This window comes from Clupea harengus, chromosome 10 (genome assembly GCF_900700415.2).
Source record: "Clupea harengus chromosome 10, Ch_v2.0.2, whole genome shotgun sequence".
NCBI lineage: Eukaryota > Metazoa > Chordata > Actinopteri > Clupeiformes > Clupeidae > Clupea > Clupea harengus.
Genome location: NC_045161.1, coordinates 9,668,622 through 9,689,643, shown reverse-complemented (window position 1 = coordinate 9,689,643; position 21,022 = coordinate 9,668,622). Strand labels below are relative to the sequence as shown.

Sequence of the window (21,022 nt, the reverse complement as noted above, 5' to 3'; positions counted from 1 at the left end):
TGTCCTTGCAGCGGTCAGTAGATTTCAGTTAAATGTAGCTAATCCACACGTAAGGCAACTTCTCATGACATTAGCACATCCCTGACCAACCAGATCCTCCAAATATATAGACATGTCTGGCACACGCACACGCACACACACCTCTAGCAGGGGCATGGGTGGGGCAATGATTGGGTCGAGGCGGTGGTCTTGTCCGTGATTCACGCTGGTCTTCTCCTCTTTCGTCTGGTTGAGTCGCGGGCCCTGAATCTCTAGATACTGCCTGCCACACACACTCAGTCCTCCCAGCGGAAGTCCTGCAAAAACACACACACACACAAATATACTCACACGCAAATAATAACTCTAACCATGTAGGGATGTCAGCATTTGCATTTCAAACACACATATACACACACACACACACACACACACTCACACATATATTCTTAAACCATTGTATTAGAGGTGTAACGCTCCCGTTTGGTACAGTATACAAATTCCTCGGCTCGGTACGCCCAGTAAACCAAACAATTGCTATCAAAATAGTCTATTTATGTCTAGCGTCTACTACTCGCACGCACGGAAAACAAAGATTCTTTGGCGCACATTTTACCCGGAACGTTTTGGCAGTGAATCAATTGTCTACTAGCTGTAGTATAGACGCAAGCTGCCGTTCAGCTAATACCAACAGTCCTAGAATGCAGCATGACTGACATTACTTACTTTTGTTACTTATGTTTTCCTTATTGACAATATGCCAGTATATGAGTGCCTTAACTGTTACTGTAAGAATTATGGCCAATGAGCCACTTTTGAATGTTTACATTTTTCAAAATAAATGGGGAAAAAAATAATAATTATTTCCCTGAAAATGTACCTCTGTGAACCCCAAACCGAGGTACATACCGAACCGTGACTTGTGTACCATTACACCCCTAATATGTATGTCAAGATTAGCTTGCATTAATGACCGAGTGTGTGTAACCCATTTGTGTGTGTGTGTGTGTGTGTGTGGTGTGCCTACCCTCTGCTGAGCTGTTTCCCGAGTCCCCAGTGCCTAGGTTATACACAACACCCAGAATCCGCAACTCTCCTGTCTGGTGGGGCAACAACTTCAACCGTGCCTGAAAGAAACACACAGAAAGGGATAGAGAGACAGAGAAGGGGTGTGTGTGTGTGTGTGTGTGTGTGTGTGTGTGTGTGTGTGTGTGTGTGTGTGTGTGTGTGTGTGTGTGTGTGTGTGTGTGTGTTGGGGGAGGAATACAAGAGGAGACAGAGAGGTGAAGGGAGCTGGCTGAGGGAAACACTCACCACTCTGGTCTCTTCTGGACTCATGCTGAACTCGGAAATAACCTCAGCAGTGATGACGTCATTCTTCGGTGTGGTCTGCAAAAAAGTAACACACACCCAGTATTTTTGCAGTGTGTTTGCAGTCTGTCTGAGTGTGTATCCACTGTGTCTCTCACTCAAATTGCTGATTCTCTGACTGTGTTCAGTTCTGACAGGGTTGTACGTGACTATACTTTTTGAGTGGATCATACTTTGGTTGGTGTGTGTGTGTGTGTGTGTGTGTGTGTGTGTGTGTGTGTGTATGTGTGTGTGTGTGTGTGTGTATGTGTATGTGTGTGTGTGTGTGTGTGTGTACCTGTGCGTTGGCGGCCTCTTTCTCGTTGGTGATGCTCTGAGAAGAGGTGTCTGTGTCATCTGGCGGTCTGCTGAAATCTTTGGGTGTAAACTTCCATAGCAGCGAAAGGTCGGACAGACTTAGAGGCACCTTCAGAGGGTTCCGGAAAGACACCTCCACGATGATAGGTTCTGAACAAAGAGAAGAGAACACATGCAGAGGATGAGAGAGAGCAAGAGGAATGGCAAAGGAGATATAGAGACAGATACTACAGCCAATGGCATTTTGTGGAGTCGGTGTGTGTGTGTGTGTGTGTGTGTGTGTGTGTGTGTGTCAACATGGTGTGAGCGTGACTGTGTGAAATGCTTACCCTCGACGACAGCCAGCGGGAATCGGAGGTTGTCCGTGTGTTGGCTGAGGCAGGCCTGGTTGGGCTGGAACGAGGACGGCACCACGCCCCGATTCACCATGGCAACCACCTGCTCCTCCAATCGGATCCAGAGCCGCGATAGATCTACATCGCACTCCTGATCAAGTGTCACGTGCGTCGCTGCCTGCTTCTCACCTAGACACACACACACAGACACAAAACAAACCCTTTGCTGCTTAAGTTCTAGAATTAAGAATTAAGTCAGTAAAATTTAGTTTCTCGAGTGTAAAGGAAAGGATATAGATCTTGCACCATGTGAAACTGCTAGTAAGCCTCTTTTAACAGGCGTAACAGAGAGGAAAGATGGCTGACATCTTTTCATTTCATCACTCCTCCATTGCCGAGTGTGTGGATGTGTGTGTGTGAGTGTGTAATGTCTGTGTTATACATGGCTAGCCTGCACCAAGTCTGTATGGTTTTAATTATGATTTTTCTTGAAAGTTTAATTGAGCTGAAAAGCCCAGAGGGCTACTTTTTCTCCTCTTCAACAGTCTCTTCACTCGTTAAGAAGTAGGCAATCAAGGCTGCTGCTCTAATGTATGTCTGTGACAGAACATGAGTCTGTATACGTGTCAGACGTGTGTGTGTGTGTGTGTGTGTGTGTGTGTGTGTGAACAGAAAAATAGCAGTAATTACTACTGAGCAGGTAAGTGGTGTTGAGTGAACTTTTCAGGTGTGTTTCAAGTTCTCTGAGAAATGATAGTGGTCTGACTTTCTAGCTCTCACACACATACATTACAAATACATTACATACATTTGTGTGTATCATGGACAGCCTTCAGGTCTGTGTGTGTGTGTGTGTTCTCACCTTCAGCGAGCCTGCGCTCGTGGCCGAAGAAGACCCGTGTCTGTGCACTGTTGAGGCAGGGCAGAGGCAGCTGAGGCAACACACACTCCGAGTCGCTCTCCCCTGGCGACCCGTTCACGCTCTGAGGGCAGAGGTTAACACACACCTGAGCAATCCCTCGCACCTCACACACTGGCATCTCCATCCATCTGTTCTTTAACCTCTCCTCATATCATACTATACGGAGTCAATTATTTGTATCGGTAACCGGATGTGAGTGTGTATGTCTGTGTTAGAGTATCTATATGTCTAAGTGGATTTGTTTGACACTGTGTTGTGTGATGTATCCACGATATAGTGCCTGAGCATTACTGACGGTATAAACTATGTGTGAGCATACTCAGGTTCACTGCATAATCATATTTAATGTGTGAGCATACTCAGGTTCACTGCATAATCATACTTAATGTGTGAATGAATTTGCAGGATTGTATGGATGCATGCACATATCTGAGGGTGTTCTGTACATATGAGTGAATTAGTACAAATGTCTACAAATAGTTGTGAGTGTGAGTCTAGACCCTCACCTTGTAGACATAGAGGTACTCCCTGAGGAAGGCGGCCTGTTGGGTGGGACTCTGCTGGCTGTCATTGATGAGAATGTGCCGGAAGGCGGCTGCCGCATTGTCAGACTGCTGGAGTGTATAGGACTGCCGGCCGATGGTGAAGTTGATGTGGTCTTCTGCCAGCGACCAGCCCTTCCCACGATACACCTGCAGAGCTTGGCAGTAGCAGCGCAGCGCATGCCTCCGCTGAAGAGGGAGAGCGCACAGAAGCAGAGGACAAGAGTAAAGGACAGAGGACAAGAGTAAAGGGCCGTATACATATAGAGTCATTTGATCAGCGCCCATCGCTTTGAAGCTGACTGTTAGTTGCTGGTGGGCATTTCAAGCTCTCGTTGCCAAGGTATCCTCCCTCTTTATTTCCAGGTTTTAAAGTTTCAGAGTGCAACAAGCAGTAGGCTGGCTAGCTAGCTCGATATTTGCATTTACAAGATGATAAACATATCCCTAGTCTGGACTCACATAGGTCACCAAGGAATCGAATTTCTTTATGATGTAACAGTAATGGGTGAACTATGATCATGGACATTGTTTCCTTGCGGGCAGCGTTTGGGGAACTCACTCCTGCCATCATCTGTCAGTCAACGGTCTCCTTCAGTCCCATTGGTAATCGCCTAAATCACATGGCCTTAAAGTTGAGATTACTCTGAACCCTCCCACTTTGCGTCGCCAACTGTCATTTCTCTTGAAATCACTGTGAATCACTGTATTTCATTAACATTTAATGGTCTCTCGATGCTACATCACTGCTAGTGTCTTCCTGTGTGTACGCCCTTCAAAAGAGGCTCTCTGTGTGTGTGTGTGTGTGTGTGTGTGTGTGTTTGTTTGTTTGTTTATGTGGCAGGTATGTGCATGTGTACATGCTCTGATTTAGCAGAGGGTATGTAAGTGTTTATGAGTCTACAGCATTTGTGTGTTTAGAAATATGTGTGTAAATCTATATATGTATGTATGCACATACATCACACACACACACACACACACACACACACACACACACACACACACTTATTATTTATTTCAATAAAAATCTATGGTACGAACACGAACATAAACGACAAACGTAACTACCCCGAGAAGTGAAGTATCCTACTTCTTAAGGTTGCTGGGATTTAACGTCACGTTATAGGTTATCAACCAAACCCAGAGAGCCGCTGGTATTTCTGATTGATGATGCCCTCCTCGTAGAAATAGCACAAATTGATTAGCTAATCACCATGATGTGTCTGACAATCAAAATTAGATTTTCTATTCATTGCCTTTACTGGGAATGTGGTGAATGCTTTGGATGGCAGAGGTCAGACTGAAGCGTCACGGAGAATGTAACGTGACTGGATCAAATTCGTTATCTCCCTATGCAGTCTAATGGAAGTAGGAAGCGATCGGATTGTGACTCGCATTAATAAAATAAGATCAGAACAATAACATATAGTTCCGTTATCGATTTATTTGCTCTGGTTAATACACAAATGTCCTTTATGTTTTGTATGAGCAGTATTGCCTGACATTTTAACCAGTAAGTTTTTAATTTAGCATTTTTTTTTTTTTTTTTTAAATCGATTTTACCAGGCAAAATCCAATATTACAGACTAATGGAAACCCTGCTGTATGTGTAGGCCTGAAGTAGTGTGTGAGTTTGTGCATGAGTTGTGTATGAGAGTGAGTGCATGCGTGTGTGAGTGTGTGTGTACCTGTCCAGCTTTGCTGTAGCGGTGTCCTGCCAGGATCATGTGGAAGGCAAACTTGCGCACCATTGGGTTTCGCATATTAATGAAACAGTGAGCAGCCTGCTCCAGCAGCAGAGCACTTCGCAAATCAGAGTCCTACACACACACACACACACACACACACACACACACACAGGAGGAATCCTGATTACTTAAGATACAGACACAAAAGTATTTGAGTCCTTGCATCTCATAGGTTGTTTAAAATTGGAATGATGATACATTAGTTGTTAACGTCATCTTAAGCAGTCTGACTTCTTGATGTGGTTAACTGGGTAGGTCACTGAAATATATAACTTGTTATCAATGAGATGGTATGTTTTTAAAATGACTGTACCAAGTTGGAGCTCACCTCACTAGTCATCTTGATAAGCAGTGTAGCAGCATCAGAGTACTTCGCCTGACTCTTCAGAATCTCGGCACTCAGAAGAGCACAACGCTCAGCTAGCATCATGTTCCTGACACACACACACACACACACCTTAAGTACACCAGTATTACAAACTCTCAATAAAAGACAAAAGACTACCAGCATCATGTCCGTCAAATGGTCTCATGGAAATCAACAGAAGTCATAAACAACATACAGCCAAAATACATAACACTTTTTTTTATGTAAGCTGCCATTCACTGTGCACAGGCAGCTTCAGACAGATACCACCACCACCCCCCCCCCCCCCCCCCCTCTATCCCTCCCTCCTTTCCACACACGCACAACATCAACAGTTGAAAAAGGTAAAACACTATCAAATGAATTCATGCTTGGCCAGTTCCACGTTAGTGATACCCCCCCTATGTTCATGGTGTGTGTGTGGGCGTTAGTCTGTGAGTGAAAGAGTGTGTGCCATACTTGCACACATCTCTGTAAGTCTGGATGGCTGTATCCATATAATGAGCTGGATATGGTCTAGGAGCTCCAGGTTGAAGGAAGGCAGAGACCGCCGCCATCTCCTGCAGAAGGGTAGACAGAGACGGAGAGAGAAAGAAAGAGAGAAAGATAGAGCAGGAAAGAAAGGCAGAACATGAGTAATTTCAATTGAGTCAACTAAGTGTGCGAGTGTGTGCGCTCAGATGTCCTAGAAAAGCACAGGGCCATGTCTTCCTCATTACAGCAGAGAGAATCGAGCGAGAGAAGATGGAGGAGACATTAATCATGTGTGAGCGTGTGTTTCCCTACAGCGAATATGTCTCTCTTCGTGAGTGTGTGTATGGGTAGGTTACTTCTACTTCGCAGTCAGTATATGCAAGTATACTGGTACATGTAAGTACAACTGCCGTTTGGTTGTGTGTATGTGTGGGTACTTTCTGTAATCAACAATAAAAAATTAGCCAATAACCCTCTGTGGATTTGCACATTTCGCTTTGCACATGTAGAAGAATTACAGGTCAGCATGTGTATTTGAGTTTGACTGCGTGCGTGTGTGTGTGCGTGTGTGTGTCTCACCAGTGCACCAGCAGCATACATCATGGCCTGGTCGGAGAGGAAGTCCTTCTTGGCGGTGTGGTAGCAGCTGTACGCCAGCTCATAGTGCTGCACCAGGAAGCACAGATCCGCCATCTTTCTAATCTGAAGCTCCGGCGCCTCTGGGGGATAGCTGCGACATCACAGGGGTCAGGGGTCAAAAAGTGGTAGTTTTAAAAGGCTCTAGGTCGGTCACAGATTCCACACCTTGTTGCGCAACATTTGGCCAGGTGAAGATGCTAACTACTAGCCACTACTAGTTTAGCAAGAGCTCTTCAGCCACAAGCTCTCTGCGTTAGTAATGTTGTCCTCATTATATCTCAAATACGATAATAAATGTGTCCATGCATTTCAATCTATAGAGCAGCCTGCAGCACACTAGCCTCCTACAGGTGCAGTCCCTGGAGCCCAGTCAATGTCACGGCCCATTACATGCTGAACACTGGAACAGGGCAGTTCACACTGACCAGCCTGCAAACCCTCCATCAGCAGCCCAGCTGTGCGGTCACTATACCAGGGCAATCACCTTGTCGATACATTTCAATTCACAATCAGGACTTCAAACTTATCCTACTAATTGGGACTTTTAAATATAGTAATATAGTATATACAGACATCTACCCACTTATACAACGATGGCGGAGGCTATTATATAAGTTGGCACCTTCGCATCGGGAGCGGTTGGGGGTTTAGTGTCTTGCTCAAGGACACTTCGACACTTGGTGAGTGTGTGTATATGGTGTGTGTATGGTGTGCGTGGACTCACAGCAGTCCAGCAGTGTTCTTCATCTCACTGATGCTCTTCTCAGGGACCTTCCCTCCACCAAACCACTTCTTAGTGGCCGAGAACAATGATCTACTCAACCCCTTCCGAGACACCAACTGAAAGAGAAACAGAGTGAGGGGACAAATAGATTGATTTAGAGAGAGAGAGAGAGGGCAGAAAAAATAATGGAAAATTGGGAGTAAAAGGGAGGAAGAGACAAAGAGACGTATAGGCAGAGAGGAGATGAGAGGAGACCGCCATGAGAGTTGTTCAAATTGAGAGTAAATTCATAGCATCAATCATCATGAAGCACAGAGAGACTGCAGAGAACAGAAGATCTATATCATTAGCTTGCTCTCTCTCTCGCCTGCCCGCCACCCCACACACATACAAACAATGCTGTTATTTGTAATGTTACAGTGATAGGACCCTGCATGTGTGTCCCGCATTAAACAGATAACTTAAGAAAGAAATCTTCAATTCACCAAAGTACAGACAGAGAAAATGTGGTCGCTCAAGAATATACAAAATATATAGTCTCCACACAGACATGACAGACATTTTCCCTCAAATATCTCTATCCGAAACCATGCATACACTTGCTCTCCCACAACAGCGCGCGCACACACACACATACACTTTGCTTTGTTATCAGACTCTAAGTGGTTAAGATTGCATGGCAGTGTCCAGACTCACTCTAGCACAATCAACTCAGCCAAATGTGATATCAGGGTGTATGTGTAAAGTGACAGAATGACAAAATAATGGTGGTTGGTGTGTCAGCGGAAGTGGTCTGGAAAAGCGGGCAAGATGACCTAGATATGTGTGTGTGTGTGTGTGTGTGTGTGTGTGTGTGTGTGTGTGTGTGCTGAATGTATCAATTGTGTTTATGTTTCCCCGTTGTATATGAATGGAGATCTAGTTGCGTGTGTCTGCCTTCCATGCACGTGTATGTGATAGAGCATTAATTTAGGTATTTGTGTTAATGTACAAATGTGTGTGCCCCTGGTTGTTGAAATAATACATGTGTGAGAGCAAACATGTGTGTATCAGGTCACTAAGTGAGGTGTGTGTGTGTGTGTGTGTGTGTGTGTGTGTGTGCGTGTGTGTGTGTGTGAGAATGTGCCTACCTGGTCATTGAGCTGTCGGATGTTCTTCTCGACGTGGGGCAGCAGGCCCCTGAAGGTGAACTCCTGGATGAACTGGCGGATGCGGTCATGGTCCGTGAGGGTGAGCCAGGCCCCATGAGTGCCGCTTGGTGCTGGGGAAGTTGCTGCTGCTCCTCCTCCGACTCCTCCTCCTCCACCGGACTTAGGGGCCTGCAACTCCATGCTGTCCAGAGCCCCGACCCCCTGCCTGGGCAGAGCGGGCAGAGCAGGCTCAGCCGACTGGTCCAACTGGAGAGGGTGCTCGTCCAGACTGTTGGACAAGCCATCTGAAGAACAGAAACAACTAATAAAATATACTTCCATCACTATTAACACTACACACAACAAATACTACCGAATGTGGCACACACATGGTCCAATGTGATTTATATGGTGCTCTTTGAAACTTGTTCTGTGCCCAAAGTGCTTCATAGTGATTTAGGGAAAATCCTTGAGCCCTCTAAAAGCAATTCCACAATCTAATGTGCCTAAAAATACAACCAACTGTTAAAGATAGGGGAGGCGATGCTGGAGAAACCAGCAAGAGTAAGATAGTATACAACCGAAAACATTTCAGCCCCTTCCTTCAGACCCCTCCAAAGCCACACCTCCAAAGCACATGAACGTGCACTGCCTTACAATTGCTGGAGGACGAGTGGACGAGAGAGAGTGTTGGGGAGAGGAGTGCAGTGACTCGTTCATTGCCAACCGTATCCAACTACCTCATGTCCCATTCACATGTCTCACATCTGCAAAAACATTCAAATAAGCTACATCTCTACATTTGTAAAACGTCCTAATCAAAGCCAAGATAGACTAACATAAGATAAAATACCCTCAAACAACACTTGCTCACAGCTTCAATGCAGACACCGCCAAACAGATACACATATAGATTACATAAAAGGCATGTTAGCGATGGGCTAATACATAAGCTACATAGTAGCTATGTTGGCAACATAGTTCAGGAAAATAACAAATTCACTCAAAACCAGGACAACCTGTCCAAACCGAAATACAGCTACCATGATGTCACTTTTCAGGCCCTTCAACCCTCAGTTGTCACCATCGTTACCTCCTGACCTGCCAGGGCTGCATTGGGTTGAAGAGCTAGGTTATACCTTGCTATGCTAACTACCACACCACTAACTGCCACAACACCCACTACAAACCACCAACTGCCTGGTTCCTGTCCTTGTGGTGGGTGCTTTTACTGAACTTTCAAGCTTGGTTTCTGGACCATTTCGTCCTCATCTCCTTTGCGGTCCACGGGATTCTGTAGCTGAGTGGTCGGGCGACTGTTAGCCAGACTGAGAGGAGGAGGCATGTTGGGTGGCTGTGCCTGAGCAACTCCAAAAACCAAGTATCTGACTTCTACGTTTGTTTCACAGAGTTTGTGTTTGTTAAATATGAAGGTCTTTAGTTACACATCCCTTCTATTCTTTATTTTCTTTTGGCTGCAATTTCTCTGTCATTCTTGTTGGTCTAACTCGTTAACTTTAGCAATATATCTGCCTAGCCTTGTGGAACACATCGGTCACGCGCAACGAGTCCACGGGCAGAGTGCGCTCAGCTAGGTACGTAGACAGGTAGGCAGGCCATGGAGGGGCTTTTTACAGCCCTGCGACTGCCATGGATGTGATATTTATTTATTTATTTTTATTGGCAGAGCAATTAATTTACTCATTGCTAACAGGATATAATGACAATTTCAAGAAATATAACCAAAATGCTTCTAAAATAAATTGCCTTTCCTACCTTTAAACAGTGTTCATTTGGGGTTGCACAAGTACACCATTTTAGAAATCAAGTAATTCCTGACAAACTTGGGAGTCATGCGGGATGTGTCTGGTCTCAATTAAAGGACTAAGCAACTATGATGGGATTGGTCTCAGCACATAAAGCAAAGCATAAAATTAATGACTATAATTCTTGGTCTTTCATCCGAAAAATGATGTAGCTGCAACCCCTAGTGTAATTACCTTGCTTTTGACATGAATAGAGTGCAAGTAAAAAATAATGAAAAAAAAAGAAAGACTACCCTCTTTTAGTTTAGTGAGCACAGACCACAGTTCAGTAAACTCTTCAGAGTGCATTGGGGGCCATCACTATCTCAGTACAATGCTGTAAGGAACAATGAGGTATTATCCCACTATGCAGTGTCTTACACCAACTACAGCCTAAGCTTAGGAGACAGGTCAAAGGTCACCTTTGGCGGGGGCGTCTCCTCCCTCCACCTCGGAGTTGTTGAGGTCATTCTCTACACTGTTGGTAGATGCATTATCATCAAACACCTCCTATACAAAAATAAAACACACACAAAGCACGTCAACCCACGAGTAACATTTTGTGACAATTGTTTTCGAGTCTGTGTCTCTGTGGTGGTTGCTGGATCTAGCCGTCAGATCGTATGTGGAGTGTGTGTGATATATACCTACTGCAAGCACTAACTCTAGCTGTGTGTGTATGTGTGTAAGCAAGTGTGTGTGTGTGTGTGTGTGTGTGTGTGCAAGGAAGTGTGTGTACGTTCAGTGCTGAATCCCTAGCCATACCTGCTTATGTGACTAAATGGGCGGGCGGGTGGGTGTGTGTGTGTGTGTGTGTGTGTGTGTATACCTGAGGGTGTGTTTTCTGCAGGTACTGGCTCCATGGGTCAGGGATCTGCTCCTCTGAGCCCACTGCTCCTCCCTGTCTGGAGTTGATCTTCAGCAGGTAGCACACCTGAGAACCATACCGCTGCTTCATGTCCTCATACACACTCTCCGCCCTGGGAGGGGGAGGGGGAGAGAGAGAGGCAGGGAGGAAAGAGAAAGATGGAGAAATACAGAGGGTAAGTAAGGACGCAGGAGGAAAACATCAAACCAATCCTTCCACGCTTCTGTCTGTGTATCATGCATCACACAAACACGCACACGCACACACACCGTGTGAGAGAGACGGAGCTGAAGCGGTGTGGGTGAGCACACACAGCTCACGCTCCTGCTCCTCACCACTCACATCACGTGTGACGCCCACACACACATGCCGGAATCGCAGTGTCTGGAGCCTAGGATGTGTGGGTTACTAAAAAAAGCCGGCGTCAACTCCCATGCACTACTTTAGTTCAGCAACTCACAAAAGTTAACGTGATGTGTTGGTCAAGTTCCCTCTTTGGCAAAACTATCATTTTTCTGTAAAATACGTCCTGTTGGCATAGCATTCATATGATGTGGGGAGATCTGTCCCCTGGTACAAGCAATTCAACATCTTTTCCTGTGTATGATTGAACTGTCAGTATTGTACAGCGGTGTCTGTATGTCATTATGCACACACGCACGCACACCTACCTTTGCTCGTCCCCATCACTCATGTCATGCAGGAGGACGTAGTATTTGAGTGTGTTGGGGATAAACCAGCGTGGGTGTGTGTAATCTCCACTGTGCTGGATCTTGTGCTGTTCCTGGGACAGCTTCAGGAACTGGTCCAACGGCACCCCCTCAGTTGACGACACCACAAGCATGCCTGAACACACTCCGTCAAGGCAACATACTCAGAGGGCAAACGAGAGATGGCAACTGTGTGTGTGTGTGTGTGTGTGTGTGTGTGTGTGTGTGTGTTGACAGAACATCAAGTAGTGTTTCTGAGGCTGTGTTTTGTGCTTGCAAGTAAGCAGCCCTTTTGAGTATGTGTAAAGGATACAGGCCAGGTAGTGATTGAGAAACTCGTGTTCAGACGCAGGCATGGACTGCAGGAAGATCTCCCTGTATGCTTCAAACCAGGGTGTCGTAGCTGAGAACACACACGTGGAAAAGAAAAAGACAGAGGTCTTTCAAAATGGGAAAAAGACTTTCAGCTTCCCCACAAACACTGGTTATGTGTTGACAACCTTTGCCTTTTCCTGCCAAACAAAATAGTAAAAGATCAAATAAGAGAGCGGAATAAGTCAGACAAAGACGTTGGTTTGGATAGACTGAGCATCTCACACATGGATTGGCTGGGAGCAGGGTGAGCATCACACTGATTCAAGCAGGGAGCTGTCTGCCCAATCAACATTAAACCATACATACATCCACCAATCACGGTAGAAGGGTAAACATATTCTACATCTTTATCTCAGATTAACATAGCACTAGTAAAATCAACAGCACAAATAGAAAAAGAGACATAAACAAAGTACATTAATTTACACAGAAATTGCATGATTCTATGTAGGGAAAACGGCAACATCACGGACATAGATTCCAGGCCAGCATGATCTTATGCACACTGGCCAGCTACAGAAAGCACTACAGCAGCTACGGGATAGAGGAAGTGTGGCTAGAGGAAGAAGGAAGTTATAAAAAAGGAAACAGGAAGGAAAGACAGGTGTAATGACTCACAGCCAATATGTTCAGTATGCATCTTTCAGAGACATTTTTAGCTTGGATTGGTTTATGGATATTCAAAGGAGTAAGAGGGTTGTGTGCTTCTTTATGTGCAGTGAGTCATTCACGAAGACAAACAGAGAGTCTTTGAGAGGGGGCGACACCACCACCGCTTTGAGAGAAGAACTGGAGAGAGACGGGAGAGTTCACTACAGCTCAGCTACGGGGGGGGGGGGGAGAATGCTACAAGGAGACAAAACAGGGAGGCAACCCCAGGGCGCAGAGACTGACAACAACACACAACACAAACCCTGTCTGTCTCACACTTCTTACACACATGCGCATACACACTCCTACTAACATTACATAGACATACACCCTCTTTCTTTCTTTGTCACTCTCTCTTCGCATCTCTCACCCAGACACACACACAGCTCTACTCACTCAAGAATGAGAAATTAGTCTCTCCATCTCAGTCAATCAATCAATCAATCAGTCAGTCACACACACACACACACAAACGCCCCCTGCTGGTGCCCGTGAGTACCTGTGAAGTGACTGCTGGAGCTGAGTTGGGTGAGTGTGTCCCTCCAGCTGGAGTACCAGGGCACACTCGCTTTTAACGAGCGATCTGAGAGGAGAGAGCCAGGTACTGGGTTAACCACCACATGTGCACGTAAATACACACACACACACAGAGTTGGAGTTAAGGGGAAGGGCTCACTCAGAGGTGTGAAAAGTAATTTTACTCAGTGACACACACACACACACACACACACACACACACAGTCAGCTGCTTTTCTGGGTCCATTCAGTGGGCCAGAAACACCATTCTCAGGCAGGGGCTAGATCAGCACACTCAGGACGTGTTTGTGTGTACGTGTGTGTGTGTGAGTGTGTGTGTGTGTGTGTGTGTGTGTGTGTGTTTCTGAACACCACTGTAGAGCCAGAGGGTTTAGGAGTCACACCAACCGACCAACAGTTTTCCACTGAAATAAACCATGCCCTGCATGTGTGCACTGTGTGAGGCTGATATTGGTGGAAGAACCCAGGAGGCAGTGAGCTCAACAAACACACACACTCATAATGGACAAGGTTATTAAACATGTGCACACGAACAACCCTACACACTGCACCACGGGTGTGAGTGTGTCTGTGTAAGTATGAGTGTAGTTTATGTTATAGACTCTTACCCGTCATCCAAGCCATGAGAAAACAAAAGAGGGAATAAAAAGGGATGCGAGTCAGAGAAAATTAACAAAGACACACACACACACACACACACACACACACACACACACACTAACCAATGTCACCCTCACACACCCAAGTCATCCTGAGCCCCCATTCTTTTGAGTCTGCTGCCCTCTCCAGGCTAACAGGAAAACTGCATTGTACACGCCTTTCAGCTGTATGTGAGGGCATGTGACTTCACAGAAGTGTAGAGGGAAAGCGTCAGCATTACCAGAACCCCAAAGGTTCATGCCCCAAGCATCATAACAGCAATGATATGATAACAGCTATGGAATAGCAATTTGTTGATATCTGAAAACAATACAAACAATTATCAATACATCCTTTCCAACATTTTTGTGCAAGATATATACTAAATCTTTCCTCTGCCTCCGACGTCCTTGTGACATATGCAATTTCTCCCCCACACACCCACCCTTCTTCCCATGCTATCTACATCAAACACACAGAATGTAAGTTGTCTTCCAAACACAAAAATACACTTCAACTGCCATACATAGCTTGTCTTGCATACACATGAAGGCACATTTACACAAAGCGGCAAAGACACAAACACTCACCACTGATGTTGAGGTCATAGTCTCCTGCAGTGATGACATTGGCACTGACTGTGTCGGGCGGCTGGCTTGTTGCCACGGAATTGGCGAGGGCGGCGCGGACGGAGGCGGTATGGGGCGGGCGTGTGCTGATGCCCGTCACACAGATGCGCAGGCTCCGCACCGTCACCAGCTGGTTGTTGGGGTCTCGCAGGTGCCCTACAGCAACAGCACAAGGACAAAAGAGACAAACCTATTTTTCCTTTCTTGTCTTAGGGGCTGTCGTTGTGACACATAGCATGCCTCATCAGCAGAGTGATGTCTGAAGTGTGATTTCTCCACCAGGGCGACCTAGATAGGCCAAGCTGTGTTTCTTAGGTCGGTGCCTGTAATATTCTAGAACGCTACGTTCTCCGTCTGTCCCTGGTCTACCACATCACACTGAACCAATCAGCCTCGGTTCTGAGGTGAGTTCTAATGATGGAGTACAGTGAGCAACCTACACCTATTAATTGCACATCTAGTCATCAACTTTCATCTAAGTCTTAGAGAACTACAATACACCATAAATAATGATTGTATTTACAAAATTAGTATACAAGTAAATAACACAAGGCAGTCAAATGTTACCAATGATGGAAAACACCAGATTGAAAGGTTTACATGTGTCTATTGTATTCCACTGTCCCATAATGTTCAGAGTGGTAAATACTGCAGAAAAATACAATTAATGGTAACCGGCTTAAATATTACAAGTTACATCCAAACTGTATGTTAACCAAAAACTAAATGGATAAGTACAACTGTAAATAATAGCAATTGAGTAAACAAGCTGGATGCCAATTATACCAAATATACTTCAATGACCAAATAAACCTGAAGGCATGGCATAGAAAGAATATAAACCCAAACCAGAGATGAATGAGTGACTGAAGGGAAGAGAGGATCCCCAGCTCAAAGATAGAAAAGGAGGAGATGCAGAGGAAGAGATTAAGAAAAAGAGAGTGAATGTTAAAAAATGTCTTTTTTTGTGCCTCGACCCCATTCTATGCATCAGCCATAAACCACAGTGTGGTGTGGTGTCATAGTGGTGTGGCCTATTTCCCCAGATGTGTGAAAGCCTTTGTGTGGGTTGCTACCTAAAAGTCCTTTGTTGTGAGAAGATCTGAGAGATGTCCTCTGATAATGTAACTCTAAGGCGTCGTTTACACGGAGTCTAGTTTGCCTGAACCCGGATTCATTTTTGACACGGATCTTCTTTTTTATCGTGTCTACACGGAGCAGTATCAAGAGAAATGTACGTCTACAACATGAACCCAGAGGATCGGATTGAATCCGCTGTAGTACATCTCCCGAGCCTGTTGGTGGCGCTTTAACAGTGCTACAGACAACTGAAGAAAACGGAGAAGGCAGGAGCATGGGTATAAAGTGACAGTAGACAGTAGTCGAGATCCAACTAGCAACGTTTAGCCTAGCCGCATAGCCTACATTTAATCTGCACAGTAACACATTATGGTGGTTAATAAAATCAGTGGTCAGAGCAGACTGTAGGTTAAGCGAAAAATAATTATATTTTGTATTGATAATAAAGAGTTTAGAACAGTGCAACAAAGCAATGTGCAACATGACATGTCTGTGAGTTGTTTAAATGCCTGTGCTTTATGGAGAGGCTGAGCTTGAGCACGAGAGACGACAATGCAAGTGGTGTGGATCCTGGATGTTTCATGGTTTACAAATGCTTCCAATTTCATGTTTTTTTTACTAACAACAAATGTAGGCTATTGTTGAGGGCTTTGTCCTTCACGTACTGTACCTCTGAAGTAACGTTAACGCTAGCTAGTAGGCTACGCAAGCAGATATTGTTGTCTGACAGGACTAGAGCTAACGTATCATTCATCTTTATTATAGACCGTTTTGAAACTCCTGTTTATAATACAAATCTTTTCACGTCAGATTTGCTCATATAGGCTATTGCTGACACTTTTAAAAAACGGTTTTGTACAATGGTCTGATGCAAATAGATTAAACAGTGATGGATTAAAGTGTGGCTAGTTAATTTCATCCCTTTCCTAACAACATCGATTTAGATAGATAAACTTGTATTAATCCCGTTAGGGAAATTCACGTGTAATAGCAGCAAGGTATTAGGGAGACATTTTTTATTTATTTTTTGAAGCTGGAGACCTGCTAAAACAGGCTGCCTTACTCGCTGTGCCATTGCAACCTATTCAGTTATTAAATAATGCCGGCCGTGTCCGTTGTTCTGGCTGGTCTCAAAGATTACGTCCAACTGGCAAAGTAAGACCACGAACAACTATCCACATGTAGGTAGAGCAGCACACTATCCCAATACAAACAACTAAGCACAGTAGAAAAATGTAAGAGAAAGGCGCCACGTCATATACATTAAGTTTATGTTGTTGCTGTTATGAAGTGACACAGTGGGGTTAATAAGGGTTCAGCCTGAGGTTGCGAAGCGATCACGTGGGGCAATGACATTATCAGATTAGAAAGAGTTGCGGATCGGCGTGCAGACGAACACCAATCAGACAGATTCGAATCTACACACTCGAATTCTCGATTCGAAAGAGTGCGGTTTCAGTGTGCGGATCCGCCTTGTTCGTGTAGACCAGTGGTGCCCAAACTTTTTAGTCCCGTACCCCTTCAGACATTTAATCTTCAGCTACGTTACGTTTTTTAATTAATGCTTGTTCATCGTTGCGATCGTTGTTGTGTTCATTAGAAAGAAATACAGCCTAGCAGGACAAAATACTGGGGTATTTGGGCGATTTTGATGCACAAAATGATGTTTCCGTCTGAAAGTTGCAATTCTGTTTCAAAGGGTACATTCCGCAAATTCCGTCTGTTTTCTGTTATTGCGGAAATGTTCTCCCCGCGTACTCCCTGAACCACTTTGCGTACCCCTGGGGGAACGCGTACCCCAGTTTGGGAACCGAGGGTGTAGACGAAAGGTCGATCCGGAGAAATTTCTCTCCGGATTCAGGCAAACTAGACTCTGTGTAAACTACGCCTCAGACCGCCCTGGACAAAGAATCAGAAGTCAGCATGTCCACTGCCTTACAACATTTATAATATTTCGTGTAGCTTGGTCTTCTGTACATAAAGAAAAATCATCCAATCCATGAATTAAGAAATGGAAATCACGCAGTGTGAGGATATAGCAGAGGCAGGACTGGGGAACACAATCTTTCTGATTATGTAAATGCTGAATTGGCCAACTGTGTCTGCACTTCGAAAAAATCCTTGTATTGCTGGTGAAACACTAGTATGATTCAGCTAAAAATAAAAATAAATTCCGCTAAAATTGGGCCTCCAGTCTAATGTCTTCACACAGACAAAAGACACAGAGAGAACACACTGGCTTTACATCCTTATGATATGTATACTGTGCACCAACATATCACCAGGGGAACAGACCTGCAGCTTTTTCAGCTGAGAAAACTACTTCTCATTCACCCCCCATTTCCCAATCCCTCTGCCAAAGAATGTAAATCTAGTTAGGCCTACTCAGTGACAGACAGATGTATATTTACACCCACTCACCCAAACAAGGGGCATACACACAAGCATGACCACAGACAAACACACACACCAAATACATGTGAGTGTGTGCACCCTTGTCAATGCTAGTGATGATAATCTCGCCCATACGAAGTCCACACAAACAGAGGCCTTCAAGATTTATGCAGCATAACACATGTTAAAGTGTGTTCTATGCACTTTACCCTATATGAAAGGTTCATGAAAACCATTTAAATATTCCATCCATTCTCTTCCAAATAATACAATGCAGATAATAATGGATTCAATTTGGTCATTGCATCTTTCACCCTTGTCTAAGACCCATTGAATCTGGCTATGAATTCACCATGCTTTAAAATGCCAACTATGCATATACTTCATTAGGGGACAACACCAGAAGCTAAAGGCTGTGTGCTTCCCAGCCTGCAGATCCCATGTGCAGGCCTCTAACAAACATCACAAGTCATTCTCATTCCCAGAGTCATGTCAAAACATAAGACCCAACTGGGTGGGTGCTCTGGGGCTGGAGGGCAGACTTCAGACTTCCACACAAAATTGCAAGGGAGGACACAGCAGGGGGGAATAATTATATTTTACAGTGAAGGTGACCTTTCAGTGAAAGGGATGCATCAAAGTAAGGTTTCATAGGTATTTGCTTAGGAAATCCCTTAAGATGGCATTTCAACTTAGAGCCATTTCATCACTGAGTCTACCTGAGCCTCTGAATGCTCATCATTCCTTAGAAACCCAACAGAGTGGACACTGGGTCCATCAAGTGTTATGCTCTGTACTATCAAAGGTGGTGGACTCGGGTAGCCTTCTCGACTCTCCTCGATACCACCCCCTTAGGACTGATCTTAGACCAGTTGGACAAGGTGTGTCGTGGTCAACTGGTCTTGGTTCCTTTGCCTGATTGATAATAAAGATTCAGAGTAGATGCACTAAAGCAGTATAAGAAACAGAGAAATGCTGGGATTAAGAGCATTAAAATGAACCTGTCCTGCAGTTCCACAGAGATATCAGCCAGGTCAGACAGTGGTCATTAAGAGGTGATGTTCAAACTAAACCAGCCATACAGCAGACAGCACCGTGTTTGTGCTTTCAATGTTAATGTTGAATGTCAACACTCACATAAGTCATGTTCTAGGACAGGGTGAAGAGTTCACTGATGCCTATTTTGGCTTCTTCCTGTCCGTGGATAACATCTTGGTGTTGTTGGGTGAGAGAGGGGGAACCACACCTGTAGGTAACTGACTGAGACCCCGGTTCAGCAACAAAAGGCCATGACGCTGGGTGAGCGAGGACAAAACATCGGCCTTTGTACTACACTAGCCTTGAATGGCCCAAGGGCAGGTAACTTCCAGCTGACAGGTGATGCTACAGACGAATAGGTAGCTGGGACAGAGAACGTTGCCAGCAGAATATTAGCAGTCAGAACCAGGATGCGCCGCAAATTTTCTTAACGTTAATTGCACAATGTCTCGCCATCTGAAATGACGCATCCTGTAGAGGATTCGGGCAAAGCCTGAATATTACACCTGGACAGTGGAATCAAAATGGGGTAAAGTGGACAAAATGGAGCGTGCATGATACCAGGCTACATACCAGGATATATGGGAGTATACCTGTCGCTAACTGCACATCGGCCCAATGTTAGAATTGAGGTGAAGCTAGCACCAGCTTCAGAGCTGACATTCCTGTGGCTGTCTGCCACATCACCTCAGTCAACATTTACGTTAGCAAGCTATCGCTATCTTTGCTATGAATTTCACAAGTTTTGAAAAGTGCTCTCTATGACAACAACAACTGACGCCGTTGCTTCTCTGATGGAGGTTTATTCTTCTCGTCTTCGGGATTATCCCACTTCCTCAGCCAAAGGTGCAGCCAATTAGCCTAATCAGCTAGCTGTCTAGCTAATGCGCCCGGCCCAAGTTAGCTAACATTAAGCCCCTATGCGGTGCCTCTATGGGCCTCGGTTACAATCGTAATCCTAGTCGTGTTTGGAACGAAATGAGAGCTCAAATACCGTGCCAGCGTAAAGACAAAGCCTGACTACTCAAGTGGCTGTCCATGAGATCAGGTGTCACGGTTGTGAAAGAGACCGAGGACCGTGTTGATATTCCATGACTCACACATAAGATAGGCTAACGTTAGCTTACTCGCAAGCAGTCGTCTCTTCCTGTCACTTGACTGAGTGTGACAGTGGGATGACGGCTAGTTTACTAGCCATACGCTAACGTTACTGGCGTTAGCTGAATAACTAGTGTTAGCCAATACGCTAGCGTCAGCTAATTCACTAGCATAGCTGCACTATTTAACTAATGTTAGCTAAGCAATCTCTCCTCTAAATCAACCCATTGAGTCCCACACTACTATAAACCCTGCGGTAAATGACAGTCAATACCTTCAGAAGTGAGCCGGCAGAAAGGCCGCAGTAGCTCCGGAAAATTCAGATTGTTTTTGCGGGTGACTTTCTCTGCATCTTCGCTGCATAAGACGGCAACCATCGGGACGAAGGAGTCCTGGATGAACTCCTGAACTGACTGAACGCACTGAGCCATTACGCTGCTGGTCTTGCTTTCTCAACAAGCACCAAGTACCGAATGGCTCCGTTATTTTCTCTTGACAGGGGAACGGCTCCTGAGTTGAAAACAACTCCCTTAGTGACAGCCCAAAGCGGCCATGTTGAAAACTCCAGTAGCCTGCTGATCGATTCTCCTCCCGACACCCACCACGGCTGTCATGTGATCACCTAAGCACAGACAATCAACAGTTGACATGCATAGTTACTCATAGA

At 45.1% G+C, this 21,022-nt stretch overlaps 1 protein-coding gene across 4 annotated transcripts in view; it reads right to left on the bottom strand.

The window, feature by feature from the left end:
• Positions 1 to 20,947, bottom strand: part of trappc8 (trafficking protein particle complex subunit 8) — a 35,172-nt gene extending 14,225 nt beyond the window's left edge. Inside the window, exons 1-20 of one of the 4 annotated variants that reach the window (XM_012831535.2) lie at positions 20,630 to 20,947; positions 14,707 to 14,901; positions 13,440 to 13,523; positions 12,228 to 12,317; positions 11,876 to 12,050; positions 11,166 to 11,316; positions 10,759 to 10,846; positions 8,532 to 8,836; positions 7,402 to 7,517; positions 6,618 to 6,768; positions 6,024 to 6,124; positions 5,526 to 5,631; positions 5,138 to 5,269; positions 3,411 to 3,635; positions 2,845 to 2,965; positions 1,977 to 2,171; positions 1,628 to 1,797; positions 1,294 to 1,368; positions 1,007 to 1,106; positions 142 to 296 (exon numbers count right to left, since the gene is read on the bottom strand). In XM_012831535.2, coding sequence (XP_012686989.1) covers positions 142 to 296; positions 1,007 to 1,106; positions 1,294 to 1,368; positions 1,628 to 1,797; positions 1,977 to 2,171; positions 2,845 to 2,965; positions 3,411 to 3,635; positions 5,138 to 5,269; positions 5,526 to 5,631; positions 6,024 to 6,124; positions 6,618 to 6,768; positions 7,402 to 7,517; positions 8,532 to 8,836; positions 10,759 to 10,846; positions 11,166 to 11,316; positions 11,876 to 12,050; positions 12,228 to 12,317; positions 13,440 to 13,523; positions 14,707 to 14,901; positions 20,630 to 20,786 — 2,892 coding nt within the window. In that variant the 5' untranslated portion in view covers positions 20,787 to 20,947. Of the gene's footprint in view, positions 1 to 141; positions 297 to 1,006; positions 1,107 to 1,293; positions 1,369 to 1,627; positions 1,798 to 1,976; positions 2,172 to 2,844; positions 2,966 to 3,410; positions 3,636 to 5,137; positions 5,270 to 5,525; positions 5,632 to 6,023; positions 6,125 to 6,617; positions 6,769 to 7,401; positions 7,518 to 8,531; positions 8,837 to 10,758; positions 10,847 to 11,165; positions 11,317 to 11,875; positions 12,051 to 12,227; positions 12,318 to 13,439; positions 13,524 to 14,085; positions 14,182 to 14,706; positions 14,902 to 20,629 lie in introns of those variants that run through there. The other 3 variants (XM_031575288.1, XM_012831536.2, XM_031575289.2) reach the window with 3 other exon arrangements.
• Between the last annotated feature and the right edge of the window lie 75 nt (positions 20,948 to 21,022).